A 14,581-nucleotide genomic window follows, 5' to 3' on the forward strand; every position below is an offset into this window, starting at 1 on the left:
GAGTTTGGCTAAATGAGAGAGGGGAAAAACTTGCTTGCATAAGGAGATGGTCTTAGATTTATTGTTGCTGGTGTCACAAGAGCAAGAAAAAGTGCCCACAAGCCATCCTCCACCTCTTTATAGATCCCTTGGTCATCCAATCACCATAAAAATAGAGTGAAATTGGTCAGGCATGTGTAGCATGTTAAACTCTCTACTTTCGTATTCCTAAAGTACAGAAACATCCTCAAGCAAGATGCACCAGGCAGCTTAGCCTGACCTCTGACCCCCCTGTGGGGAGGCTGAATGAGGAAAAAGGACAAAAACAACCCACTTCTCTCAGGCTTCAAGTGTTGACACAAAGTCCAACAGTGACCCCGTGTGGCTGTAGAGAGGTACTGCAGTTGAAAAGATGACAGAAGGCTTAAAAATACCTTAAATTCTTTTAATTTAAAAAAAAAAAAAAAAAAAGTACATCACATTATCCTTTACAATACACACATCTTTTTCAAAACTCAGTGGTATTTTTCACTGTACAATTCAATCATTTGTATACAAATGGCTGTGGGGGGAAAAAAAGAAAAGAAAAAGAGGAAAAAGGAAGCCATTATAGCCCGTCACGTCACAGATGACAAATTACTAACTCGTAATGATTGCAGTGTTTTGCATTTGGGCTTTAATTTTGCACTTAACCAATCAATATCATGGGTTTTGTCTCAGTCCACAAAGTACAACTTAATCCTTAGGATGTGTGTTTTGTTTCTTTTTAATTGTGCCGTTTAATTTATTTTTTAATTCATCAGATCGAGGCCGCGGAGCAGCCCCAGTACAGCTACACAGCGTGGATCAGGCAGATGGGAAAACTTTCAACATTTACACACTTAGAGGAACTACATAGCTAATACAACAGTGATGACACCAGCGTGAACGAAGAGGACCTCGAGAAGGCAACACAGTCGTTTCTGACGGCACCTCCATCCTCAGCGATCTGTGTATCTTATTCACTTTATGGACCAGCTGAATGAACAGATTAAGGTGTTATGGGTATGTGACAGTTCATCACCAAAGCTGGGATAGGCTCAAGCCCTCCTGTGGGAATCTGGCAGCTTCCACTACACTAAAAACCAATCACTGCAATGCTGGATATGGACGCTTACATGCTGTATGAGGGTTAAAAAGCTGCTTGTGTTGCTAAGGTTGGAGTTTGATCCTGTTGCTGAGCAGAGATAGTCATGAGAGTGGTGCCGAGCTGATGAAACATCAATTCCAGAACAAGAGCAGTCCAGTTTTCATAACTCCCGAGGTAAAGGAATTCAAACTGGGGTTGTTTAAAAAAAGGAGAAAAAAAGAAATACATTTTGTACAACCTTCTGTAAACATGAGCGTAGGCAGAATATTGCAGACTGCAAAATCAAATATTTGGCAAAAGAAAATAATAATGTTAGACATTTAGAACGTGATACATTCTGTGCTTTATCTGAGTGCAGCCCCGTCGGGGTCTCGCAGTCCCCGCTGAGAGCTGCCTGCCACAGTTAACAGATTAGAAAAAAGGCTTCAGGTAACAGCTTTAAGACTACAACAAGCCAGCCAGTCACACAGTGAGACAGCATTAACTACTGATTCCACCTGCTCAGATATCCGACAGGTATTCCCCACCCCGGTCATGGATCGAATTTATTCCTCAATAAAAATAGAAATCCATGTCTGGGAAAGGCAGCCTGTTAGCAACAGGCTCGAAAAACCAAAAACAAAACTATAATCATACAAAAGAAAATGTCAAAGAAAAATATCCATCCTTCATTAGCTTTAACTAAGATAATCATCAAACGCAGCTGTTTGAACTGGTCCATCGCACCTCTGGCAACTTCATCTCCAGTCCGCCTGACTCTAAACAACGGCGATGACGAGAGGACTCGTATCGACTTTAAGAGAAGCCTTGACATTTCAAGTCTTGACGGCAGTTCCTGAAGGGCAGTCTGGTTTTACTTGAGGATCGGTGACATATCGGGGAAAAATGTCAAGGTCTCCCTTTCAACAGTGTTTTTGTAAGATTTTAGCTAGGAGTGTGGCGCACCTACTCCGTCATCTCAAATACAAAGAGCTAAAGAGAAACTGACCTCCAGCCCTTTATCTCCGCCTCACAAAACACCTTAAAGTGTCTGATGTAGTTTGGCATTATACACTTCTACATATAAACGCAGAGGGGCAAAGACCCGCTTCGCTCCCGGGAACAGCGTCTGGAAATAAAGCAAGACCTTTATCCATGTACACACTTTTAAAAAAAACAAAACAAAAAACAAACATCAGCTCACATTTAGATGAAGAGGAACACATGAAAGAGCACTCACTGTGGTGTTTGCAGAAAGAAGAGAAACAGGCATGTCTATACAGCCTGAACTCAAAGAGCTGAGCACTTATACAAGTAGAGTCACCCAATCAGAAGGAGACTTCAGAAGGTTTAGGATACAGTGAGCTGAAAGGCCTTTACGGGCCTTTGTGTGGAGAAATGTGCCAGTTAGAGTATCTTCTACTCCTGCTTTCACAGCCAGTTTGATGGTTGTCTGGTGCAGCGTGCAGACATCAATCTGCCGTTAATACAAAGCGCTCAGACTGTTCTTTCTGCTGAGAGACCAGCTGAACATGGCCTCGAGTCGAGGAGAGGAAGGCTGTAATAATGAGACTGCAGTGGTTTCTAACACTGACCAACATATAACATCCGTGCGCTGCCCCACACACACACACACACACACACACACACACACACGTCAGCATTTCCAGTTTTTAATAAAGTGCAGGGAGAACAGCAGAGACGGGACAAATAAATGGTCTCCATGTGTCGAGAGTTTAAACAGCAGGCGGTGTTGTGCTCTTGTCGAGAAAATAAAAAAAGGATCTGTTACAAAGACCAAAAGACATTTTTCAAAATAAAGGCATTTAACATGAAAACGTCACTGCACTGTTTCACAAACACGGATGCCGAACGCAGCAGTGGACGTTTTTGCTTCGTCAAGACAAGAGAGACCAAGCCAGCGGTGGTGTAAACTAAGGAAGGCTCCCGTGTCAGCAGTCATCACAGCTAATAATACACTTTATTTAAAAAAAATTAAATTAAAATACAGCCATGGATGAGGCGAAGCACCGCTCAGCCTGTCTGAATATTTGTTTTTGCAGTGATTTGGAAAAGCTCGTTTTTACACATGTGGCAGTTTGAACTGTTTGTTTTTAAATACATCCAGGTTGATGAGAGCTGTATGAAGTCTTCCTACCACAGTAGAGAACATCAGAGTCACTTAAGATGCAAATTAACACACACACACACACAGCCAGCTAAGTCAAGTGGTCAGCAGGTGGGAGAGGAGGCCAGCCTCCTGATGATTGATAAAACCACACTGATCATCCTCCTCTCTTAGCAAATTTTGTCCATAATCACCCACAGGAAAAGCGTCATGTGACTAAACACCAGCTACACCCACATATTCCCTCTAACGTGGCCTAAGCAGAAAAATCCACCAACTGGGCCGAGATCATCGACTATGATGATGAGGAAGAGGAGGAGGCAGCTCACACACACGGTCGAAGAGTGCGGCGTTAGAGAATGTCATCCAGTTCGGCTGAGACTCGGGAGGTTCTCTGCATCAGACTTCAGCCCCGGCGGAGGAGTGCTGAAGGCTCTTTAGAGCTCGGCGCTGGCCGGCGGTTTGCTGGTCACGATCTTCATGTACTGGGTGAAGATGGCCTCGAAAGCCTCGTCCCTGTGGATCATGGCACCAAACACCAATGGCTGGAGGAGACAGAGATCCTTGGCTGTTAGTGTGCTTCTACTGTGGTAAAAATAAATAAATAAAATAGAACCTGCTGCCAAGTTAAAGCAGCACTAGGCAAAAAACAACAACAAACATAACTAAACTGGAATAAAAAACCTCTTCAGTAAAGCTGGAACATGGAGGAAAGCATCATTCTCAGCAGCACGCAGCAGTCACACTGTTGCATGCCCTGTGATGGTATCAGAGTATATTTTCCCTGATAATAGAGTTATTATAAAAGATTATTAAGATTAAAGTGGGATTATTAAGTTATGATGATGGCTACTGGGCTACTGATACCAAACACAGGCATGGTTTTAAACACTGAGGTCAGTGCAGTGGTGGGCAGTTAATTTTCCCAAGGGCAAAGCACCGATATGTTTATAAAGTAATAAAATTAATAGAAGAAAATTGAGTTTAGCTTATTGGCGTGGCCCCCGCCTTGGGCCGGCATATGTGCAAGTAATCCCTGCGAGCAAAACCTCAGGGTTCAAACTTCTGTACACATTCTGTTTAGGAGGGTTTCTTTCTACTCTTGGCTCTATATGATATCATCGAGAGACCCCCCCCCCCCCTACACTCTGTAAGCACAGAAGCCCCACCCACATGTTCAAATTATCTCTATCTGAGAGCCAACCAACCAATCAGGGGGAAGTTGGCTTAAAAGGAAATGAGTGTAGCAATTTATCTGGAAAAATTTAGCACATCATGAGTACAGACAGCAACAAGAGTCTCAAACAGAAGCTGATAATAACAAAAATTATAATAACAACAACAGTAATAACCGCTGTCATCCCAACCAATAAAGGGAAATTTTACACCATAAACAAATGAACAGTTGCACATAAAAAATTACAGCGAGTTTCCACTTGGGGGCGCCAAAGTCCAACCTTTAAGATGATCTAAATACAAACTGATTAGAGATAACATTATGACCAGCTGAATAATATTGTGTTAGTAAAACCTTTTGCTGACAAAACAACCCTGACTCAACGAGGCATGGACTCCACTAGACCCCTGAAGTCCTGTATGTTGTGAGGTGGGGCCTCCAGCGCGTCCAGCATATCCCGCAGATGCTCGACGGGATTGAGATCTGAGGAAATCTGAGTGTTAAACATGTTCTTGTGCTCCCCAAACCATCCCTGAACCGTTTTTGCTTTGCTGCGGGAGCATTATCCCGCTGAAAGAGACCACAGCCATCAGGGAGCACCGTTTTCATAACAGCATACATGGTCTGCAACAATGCTTTAAACCAGGGCTGTCCAATCCCAGTCCTCGAGAGCTACTATCCTGCAGCTTTTAGATGCATCCCTACTCCAACACAGCTGAATCAAATGGTTTGATTACCTCTTCAGCATGCCATCATGTTTGGCAAAGGCCTGATAACAAGCCATTCATTTGATTCGGGTGTGTGGGAACAAGGATGCATCTAAAAGCTGCAGGACGGTAGCTCTCGAGGACCGGGATTGGGCACCCCTGCTTTAGACTGTTGGATGACCTGGATATGCTGGTTTCCCAACATTTCATTGCCCAAAACATCACACTGCTTCTGTAGGCTTGCTTTTGCCCCATTGTGCATCCTGGTGCCAGGTCATCCATGTGATGTAACATTCATCAGACCAGGTCACCTTCTTCCATTGCTCCGTGGTCTTGTTCTGATGCCAGTGGTAGCGCTTTCAGTGGTGGACAGAGGTCAGCACGGACACCTGGCTGGTCTGCAGCTATTCAGCTCGATTTGCAGCAAACTGCAATGTTCTGTATTCTGAGCCCTTTCTATCAGAACCAGAACGTTTTGTGCAGCTTGAGTTACATAAGCTCGTCTGTTGGATCGGACGACGCGGGCCAGTCTTCACTCCTCACGTGCATCCATGACCTCGTTGCTGGTTCACCACCATTCCTTCTTTGGACCAGCCCACAAGAACTGCAGTTCTGGAAATGTTCCGACCCAGTCGTCTAGCCATCACAATGTGACCCATTTTTTTTAACATCAACTTTGAGGACACTTTCTCACTAATAATTAGCATCCACTAACAGGCGCCACAATGCAGAGATAATAAGTGTTGATAATGTTATGCCTGATCGGCGTATACCTATGTTCATGTGGTGGTAAACACTGTACAGTACCTACAATCTTTGCTCTTCCCTTTCAGTCGGTTCACTCAGTACTGTGGAGCAGTGATATCTAATACTACGTGTGCTGTACCGAGTGAATCGACTGAAAGGGAACAGAAGTTATAGACATGACTGTTCCCAATAATCTCACCAACCTCTTTCTCTACTTCCTCAGTAGGAAAATTATTGATGCTACAGCTCTGTCACCTAGCTACCCGGTAACATCCTTGATGGCCAACTAATCGGCTCGTAAATCAAATCTTAATGAAACGCCCACAGAAACCCACAGCAGCTCACATTTGTGAATTTCGATTTGTCACATGCAATACTGGAGAATTACTGCCGACTTGTCTGAAACTGACTGAAAGGACAAAAACACAACATCTATAGCAGATAATTATTAAGATGTTGGACTGAGCTTCAGCTGAAGCAAATGAAATCACAACTGCAAACATAATAATAAATATACAAAGTCTGTACCTTCTGAGTGGAAGGAGTGGCTATTGAAATGCCCATCCCACTTCCTGGTAGGACTGACAACACTTTGTACTGTGGAGGAGAAAACCAGAAATATCTGCTTTAAACACACACCAGAATAGAATTACATTCGTTTCATTATTAATATTTAAAGTAAGTAATTATCCAGTTTTAGAGAGGCTGCTGGCCTCGAGACATTCCTTATGCGTATTACTGAGTCATTACCTTTTGTATGTCAGTGATGTCCACCAACTTGATGACTTTATGCTTCTTTGAGGAGCTCGATCTGGAGCTGGAGCTCTCAAAGCACAGGTAACTGAGAGAGACAGAGAGCTTTGTGAAAGGAGGGAAACAGAGACACCAAAAAACCATCCAAACTGAACAGACGTGTAATAAAGTCTTGAGTCGAGTGTTCTCAGGAGGAAGGCTACCCTGCACAGAGCTACACAGAGAGGAGGAGAGATGAGGCTCAGCGCAACTTAAAACTACGTCTCCTCTGGACTAATGAATCTTCGGTTCCTCTCGTCTGCTCCACCTGTAAATGGAAGTGCTGCTTCTCTCCTCCGCTCAGAGATTTGATGCGATAGAGCTCTCCCCTGAGACAAAGATGTTCCACTTACTTCTCCGTGACGTAAAGCATCCCGTTCCTGATGTAGTCTGTGGGCATCTTCCTGTCTCGGTTTATCAGGCAACACCTCCAGCCATTTTCACAGACTGTGAACAAACAGCATACAAGATGATGAAGGAGCGTTATTCACAGAAAACACATGATTCCAGCTTTAGGACATTTCTAAGTTGGATGTACAGAAATAAAAATGGGTGCCAAAGGAAAAAATTAAATAAATAAAAAAACTGTAGTACTTGCTCTTACCCGGCAGAGGGCGCTCTGACTCTGGCAAGTTGAAAATCTCGTGGAAAGCTCCCTTCTTGGTGCTGTGAGAGCGACCGCTGTCCTCCTCTCTGCTCCCCCCACACGGGACGTTGGCGAGGCTTCCACGAGAAACCACCGGCTGGACCTGGAGAGAGTAGTAGGGAAGAGGGGAAGGAGGATGGAGGGAAGGAAAAAAAAAAAAAAAAAAAAAAAAGAGGGGAAAAAAGTGAGAACATAAAAGGAGGACAGAGAGAAAGAGTCACATTAAACTCAGCGGATGAGGTTTTATAAATCTGTGTGAACTACAGTATCCCGCAGCTTTAGAGACAAGTGGCCGAACTTCAAACAGCTCCCCAACTTTTGAGGTTGCATCATGTGCGCTTTCTTCACAGCAGGCTCAGGAGTGACGTGCAAAGCAAAGAGTGAGGCCATCATTCAAGTCAGCATCCATAAATTACCTACAACACGCGTTTACCAAAAACATTCGTGTCCACTGCAGTTTTACAGTTTTACTTACACCAGCGTTGGTTGTCACAAGACAAAGTCAGATAAACTTCAGGGTTACTGATCTCTCCAGTTAGCAAGCATAAACCATTGTGACTCCATTACCATTTCAGCTGCGTCGGTGCAAATGAAAGCAGCTGCAGGTGCACTGAAGAGGCAACACCACAAAAAGGAGTCATTCTGCAGGAGGTGGCCACACCGGCTCGCTCCTTATCACCCATTTACGCTCACCACACAATTTGCAACCAAACAGCAAGGTCATCACGGCTTGGTAGCATTTATACCAGCACTGAGGGTGTGAATATACGCTGCAGTACTCTCCTGAATGATCAGGAAAAGCCTCCACATCAGCGCTGGTACAGTACAGGAGCAGAAGTCTAAAATTTTTTCCAGAAAGTCTGATCTTCCTATACTGTTTCCTATACATCTCCTCATATATAATCTGTGAATCTTTGAGCTTCTGTGTTGATGTGTCATTAAAACTGAAAGAGTTACACAATTGTTTCTTAAACCTGTGGTGGCGCAAAAAGACTCCACTTTTGTCATGTGGGAAAAAACTGGCGAGCATAAACGGGCCATCACGCCTCTTGATTGATTTTACGCCACTTCTACTTTTTGATGGCGTCCTCATCACTGCTGGTAGCAGATATTGCACCTGCAGCCCACTCAGGTTATAGAGCTAGTCCAGCTCCTCAAGGACGACACATCAAATCCACGAGTGCCAACGGGAAAAAGGGGGAGAAACCAGGAGGCGGGCATTACATAAGTTTAGCAGCACATCTGCTTTTCTGTACCAAAGCTCTGCAGAATGACCTGCAGCAGGTTTCCTGTGCATGTTTCTGATCAAACTAACAGAATCAGACTCCAAGAGGTGGCATGAAGTCCTCACGGTCCTGAAGCTTAAAAAAAAGAAAACAAAAAAAACAAACCCAAAAGCCAACGAGCAAATGCGTGAGCTGCATGGTGCTGTGAGCGCAGGTCAAATTAAAAACACCAGGACTTTATAACACCCTCTTGCAGTCTGATTCTATCACATGATTAGCTTGCTGGAGGCCATTCTGTAGAGCTCTGGCAGTACTCCTCCTGTTCCTCCTCACACAGAGGAACAGATACTGGTGCTGCTGCTGGGTTGATGCCCATCTATGGCCCTGTCCAGCTTTACTCTTGCAATGGGCCCAGCTCCTAGTACCTCCTCCACACTCCTATGCTGGGAGACAGCAAACCTTCTTGTGACAACACGTGGATGCATCACCCTGAAGGAGATGGACAGCCTGTTCTGCGAGTCCATCTCATGCTAACAGCAGTGACAAGAACAATGAGAAAAAAGTAAAACTAGAGAAAAATCAGTCAGAGGGAGAAGGAGAGAGCAGTGGCCTGTGGCCACCACCTCGATGGTAAGATCAACTGTTCGGTTCATTTTTATGCAGGCCTCTTTACATAAAGAGTTTTAATCTAATGATCTAACAGCAGTTATGGTGTATTTAAGGGGAACAGGACGATATTAATGTGCTAACATGAAACTACACTCGTCAAATCTTCTCTACGTGCCTACTCAGTAAACACACTGCCAATTCTCACAAGCATCTATGTTCGTGGATCCAAAATGTCACGGGGCTGCAGGCTCTTAAAGATCATTCAAACAAAAGAGAATAAAAACACCGCAGTGTCAGAGCAAAAAGGAAAATCGCAGACCGTTTTGTTGACATTTTGATCCACTGCATTCACAAATTACTAACAGCCACTCACTAGGTGTGTCACACATCACTCACACACACACACACACACACACACACACACACACACACACACACACACACACACACACACGCATTGTGGTGAACTGGCAGCACACACAAGCACAGTAGAGTAGACACACCAGAGGCCCTACCTTCTCAGTGCCAGAGAGCTGAGAGAGAGAAACGACAGAGCAGACCTGTGACTGCGGCCACAGCAAACACACACTCAGACATTCATGTAAGAGAGGAACTTTGTGGTACCCACACAGAACAATCACGGGCTCAATTGTATTGCATTATTGACAGGAGGGGTGATATACTGATTGATTGATTGATCATACTTTATTCATCCCGAGGGAAATTGGGCTAAGGCTGCTAGCGCCATAGTTTTGATACTTTATTGATCTATTTTTATCCACCACAAAGGGAGTCAGTGGGAGGTGGGCTATAGTGGGTGGACTGCTGACAACATGAAAGACTGGACCCGACCTGCTGCTGATGGATGATCCACACCCACATGGAGGTGGTATATGTGCCTTTCTTCTTGTGTGTGTGTTTGAGATGATTGCTTATATATTAATCTGCAAATAATGTGAATTCACTCAAACTTCTAGCCTGGGAGAAGTTTTGCAATGCAACTGAAAGCCTCTGTGGTATAAACCTGTTAACAACTCAGGTCTTTAAGTTTGAAATTGTGATGGGCTAAAGGAGGAAATATTTTCTTATTTAAGATTTTAATTAAAAAAAAAAAATCAAGAACCTGAGACAGGAAGCAGTGTTGGTGGTAGAAAACGCGTGTGGGTTGGTGTTGGGGTCTGTTCGCCTTACCCGTCTCGACACCGTGGCGTTTGTCCTCTCTTTGAGCTGGGGGTCGGTGGGAAGGCTGTTCCACACGATGTAAGGCGTGTCATACTTGTCGCGGAGCTTCGGGCAACTCTTAAACAGGAAGTCTATGATGAAGAACTTGATGCCGGCGTACACGCCTGCAAAGAGAGTAATCACAGACACATAAATTCTTAAAAAAAATATAAAATAAAAGAGGTTAAATGATGCAAAGCAACACCGTTTAGTGAAAATAACCCCTCAGATGTGCCTCACTGACAGACAAAGGGATGCCCCAAATAGGTGACGCCCCCCTGCCCAAAGTAGTCCTTGCCGCTGACCTTGATGACGTCACTAGTTTCAGCATTTTGCCCATTCTTGCACATACAGACACTGAGCCAGTTATATGTTGGAGCTCAAAGTGACTCTGCTGAGCTGCGGAGGCTCTGGATAACCAACAATACACCAGTCAGATTTTCTCCTCATGGTAAAACAGCAGATTTACAGAATAAAGTGCAGAATAATGAAAAGCTTCCAATCATGAGTAGAGGTTCCAATTTCCAGTTAAACTCGATGGAAAACCAGCCTAAGAGCTCCCGATGAGACTGATGTGGGACAGATGCACACATGACCACAGATTTCTTCTCCACTACATGAACTGGGCTCCGATGACTGACCCACCAGCTGACGCCCGCTTACAAACTGGCTGGACTCTCTTTGGGGGAACGTTTTTATTATAATTGTTTTGTATTTGGAGCCTGTCATGCAGCTGCCGTGTGTTGCCAGGTCTCCAGGCTCCTGCCATTCCTTATTGTTTTCCCTGTTGGTATCAATTACCCACAACCAGAGTCACACATACTACAGAAGGCAGTGGCTCTGCATGTACAGACTATGTGGGGATTTTCCCCATGATGGGTGCAATACAGCCTGCCGATGTCACTTTGTGCCAACACAGACTGGTTTCCTCTGCACTCTGTCACATTTTTCCATTCCATGTTCACAATGTAACAATGTGCTCAGCTAGCTGTCTTCTTCTTTCAGCTGCTCCCATTAGATCATCTGCCTCCATCTCACCCCGTCCTCCTCTGCATGTCCTCCTTCACTACACCCATGAACCTCCTCTGAGGTCATCCTCTCATCTCCCTGCCTGGCAGCTCCATCCTCAGCGTCCAATATATTCTTTCTCCCTTCTCTGCACATGTCCAAACCATCTCAGCCTTGCCTCTAATTTTGTCTCCAAATGCAGTTAGCTATCTGCGCAGAAAAGAAAGCCCTCATTCCCAGTCACGCTGAATGTGTGGTCTGTTTTGTTTCTCCAATTGAAATGAGTCACTGAAGAAATCTTAGATGGGATCTGAAATAATAAATGTCAGTATATTTACTTTGTTTAAATGTCCAGTGCAGCTTTTAAGCATACATTGATTTTGGTTATTCATTCCTTTTAAATGGAGAAATGAAGTGCTAGATGGAAATTTGGCTAAATGACAGCAGCTTCTATGCCAACAGTTTGCTCCGAGCACCTTTCAAGAAAGTCTGAGTGCATAGTGGTTTGGGAGATGCTAAAAAGTAGTAATTATGTATAAGATCTATATGCAAATAGCCCACAGCTTCCCCACACAGGCTGAGGGAGTACGGCTCCACAAGTTCTGCATCTGTTTGTGACTGAGTTCACGTATTGTCACAATCAAAAAGATGCTTTGTGAACATCACTCACCAATCATAAAGCCCAGCAGTTTGTACGGCAGGACGCAGGAGGTGATGAAAGTCACCCACAGGCAGATGTAAAGTTTCTGGGTGCTCTCTGGCTGCACCCACATGAACAGACTGAAACAGACAGCAGGAGGAGGACAGAATACACATCAGTATATAAGTTATGTGCATTTCTTGCACACTTGATTGTCAGGCTGAAACAAAACCACTCACTTCTTTATCTTCTCTAAAACATCAGCCATCTTTCCAAAGAGGTTCTGGAAGAGATTTAAAAGCACCTCATTAAAGAGTTTGTCTTGTTTCGAGCAGCGGTTGGATCGTTAGATGAACCTCGTTATACCTGTGCTTTTTGTGCAACGTCAAGTACAAGCTGAAACTTCTCAGACACAGTCAAGTCTTCCTTTGGAGGCTCCTTTAACAACACACACACACACACACACACACACACACACACACAAAAGCCACACGTTGATCTCCAGTCCTGGATGCATTTCATTCTGACCTGCACAACAACAACAGCAGGAAGGCATCTTACCATGGGTTCAGAGACCTCAGGCACAATGCTCCACTGGATCCTCCAACCTCTGAAAAATAGAAGGTATAAATAATGCAGATGTTATAAGGCAACTATTCCTTCAATGCAAAACATCAACTTTAAAGGACCGACTTTTCCAGCCTTGGGAGCTCTGATTTCAATCAGAGCTCCCAAGTACTGCTCTTTTGTAGCAACAATTACAACAACCCCAAACATGCACAAATGTGTGCATGTTTTTAAAATCTGGCGGTTTTAACAAACATTTGCTGTGTGACTAAGGGCCGCGGTGTGCATCTGTGTACTACCAGCACAGCTGTGGCCGCAGTAGTTGATGTTAATGTGGGTGTTTTGCACAATTAATCACGCTAAGAGCTGAAAATCGGACTGTAGCCTTTTACAAACAATTGAGCTCAACCGTGAAGCAACAGCTGAGGCAAAAATGATCCTGCTTTTGTAAATAAATGACAGTTTTTACCTGGCAATGAGGTAATTTAAGGACAAGCGTAGGATAGCCAGGAAGAGGAACATGGGAATGGCCCAGCCATGCCAAGCAGCATTCATGTAAATCTGGATTCAAAAGGGAAAAAAAGGACAATATATACACAGGTTAACGTGGTTTGTTGTTCTTTAATAAACAACCGATATGCATTAAATTCAGCACTTTATAGCAGCGAGGACACATTCTTTCAGTCAATAACGGCAATGAATTATAAGATGGACATAAAGAGGAATCAGGGGGCTCATTGTAAGCCTGAAGCGCATATACTTGGGTGATATATCAGCAGTGGAAGACGCTGAGTCACCTGTCAACACTAAACCAGCATCACGTCTGGATACTGAGATGGTGTAGGGCCATAATCAGTGGGTTGAGGATGATTTAGCATAACCACTGACTGGACATTAATGAAGCTCTGATTAGGCCTGCAGTCGCTGGCAGAATCACTGCAACTCATCACAGTGAAGCAGACATGACTTTAATATTCATTTAATCTCCCGGCCACGAGCTGTAAGACAATTAGGTCAGAGTAAAACTACAGAAACGACTCTTTTCTATTAAAAGGGTCGTACCTGCTGTCCAAAATTATCATCGGACTCCTTTTCCAGACTGGTTGATTTTAGAGACCCAAAATTAAAAAAAAAAAAAAAAAAAAAAAAAAATCACGTTGGGATAATAAGGAACTACACTGAATACATATAATAACTGCTGTAAAGTACAAGCAAGAAGTCTTGATCTCAAAATTCGACTAAATCATTCAATTCAACTTCATCAATTTCCTCTCTCTCATCACAATTGCCCTGCATCCTCTATGAAGTCTCACCTATTTGTGGATTCGATTTAGAGAAAAGAGGAAAAAGTCGCAACTGCAGTCAAATAAAGGCAGGGTGGTGAAAATGTAGTGCAAGGTGTCAAAGTGACAGAGACGGCAGATGACAGAAGCAGCACAGCTGTCAATGACACCCAAACTGTGCAGAAGCCATCAGCAGTTTATGGCAGGTAATCCTGTATCACAACTAACCTCAAGTTTTCTTTTAGAGAATATCGAAGCGCGATTATTAGACAAAGTTAAAACATTAATTCACATGTCTGAAGTGTAAGACTCACAATGAAGGCAATAGCTGAGGTGTACACGGAGTGCCAATTAGATAAGGCGGAGAGGTTCCTTAAGAAGTTGGTGACAGGTCTGGCTCCTCGCTCTGAAACAGCAAAGACACAGGGATTCACTGAGAGTGTAAAGCTAAAGACAGAGCAGCAATGTCTTTACTTTTGGTTATCTTTGTGAATCAGGCTTTTACTGTGAAATTTTCCAGGACTTTATATTTAACTACATGTCGAAATGTTCAAAAGGAGAAAAAAAAATTAGATCTACAATACACAGAACTAGAGTATTGCATGAATGTGTGTTAGTGATATCATTACTATTATTATTATTATCATTATTATGTAGAGGATGCCAAGTAAAAGCTTATACTCACTGAGTCGCCTCATGTTTTCTGTCAACCTGGATGGAAAACAAAAGAAAGTGAAGGTCAG

General features: G+C 43.7%; 1 protein-coding gene across 6 annotated transcripts in view; it reads right to left on the reverse strand.

Annotated features, from left to right (window-relative positions):
• Positions 1 to 410: 410 nt before the first annotated feature.
• Positions 411 to 14,581, reverse strand: part of gramd4a (GRAM domain containing 4a) — a 53,460-nt gene continuing 39,289 nt past the window's right edge. For all 6 annotated transcript variants that reach the window (XM_085385895.1, XM_085385894.1, XM_085385893.1 and 3 more), the window contains 13 exons: positions 14,524 to 14,549; positions 14,153 to 14,244; positions 13,025 to 13,116; positions 12,550 to 12,598; positions 12,355 to 12,426; positions 12,228 to 12,271; positions 12,019 to 12,128; positions 10,311 to 10,465; positions 7,243 to 7,387; positions 6,992 to 7,085; positions 6,597 to 6,687; positions 6,375 to 6,443; positions 411 to 3,760 (listed from right to left, as the gene is read on the reverse strand). In XM_085385895.1, coding sequence (XP_085242021.1) covers positions 3,653 to 3,760; positions 6,375 to 6,443; positions 6,597 to 6,687; positions 6,992 to 7,085; positions 7,243 to 7,387; positions 10,311 to 10,465; positions 12,019 to 12,128; positions 12,228 to 12,271; positions 12,355 to 12,426; positions 12,550 to 12,598; positions 13,025 to 13,116; positions 14,153 to 14,244; positions 14,524 to 14,549 — 1,147 coding nt within the window. In that variant the 3' untranslated portion in view covers positions 411 to 3,652. The remainder of the gene's footprint in view (positions 3,761 to 6,374; positions 6,444 to 6,596; positions 6,688 to 6,991; positions 7,086 to 7,242; positions 7,388 to 10,310; positions 10,466 to 12,018; positions 12,129 to 12,227; positions 12,272 to 12,354; positions 12,427 to 12,549; positions 12,599 to 13,024; positions 13,117 to 14,152; positions 14,245 to 14,523; positions 14,550 to 14,581) is intronic.

Source organism: Rhamphochromis longiceps, linkage group LG17, assembly GCF_057381845.1.
Source record: "Rhamphochromis longiceps isolate RC_006_pf linkage group LG17, R_longiceps_female_GT1.1, whole genome shotgun sequence".
In the NCBI taxonomy this organism is placed as follows: domain Eukaryota; kingdom Metazoa; phylum Chordata; class Actinopteri; order Cichliformes; family Cichlidae; genus Rhamphochromis; species Rhamphochromis longiceps.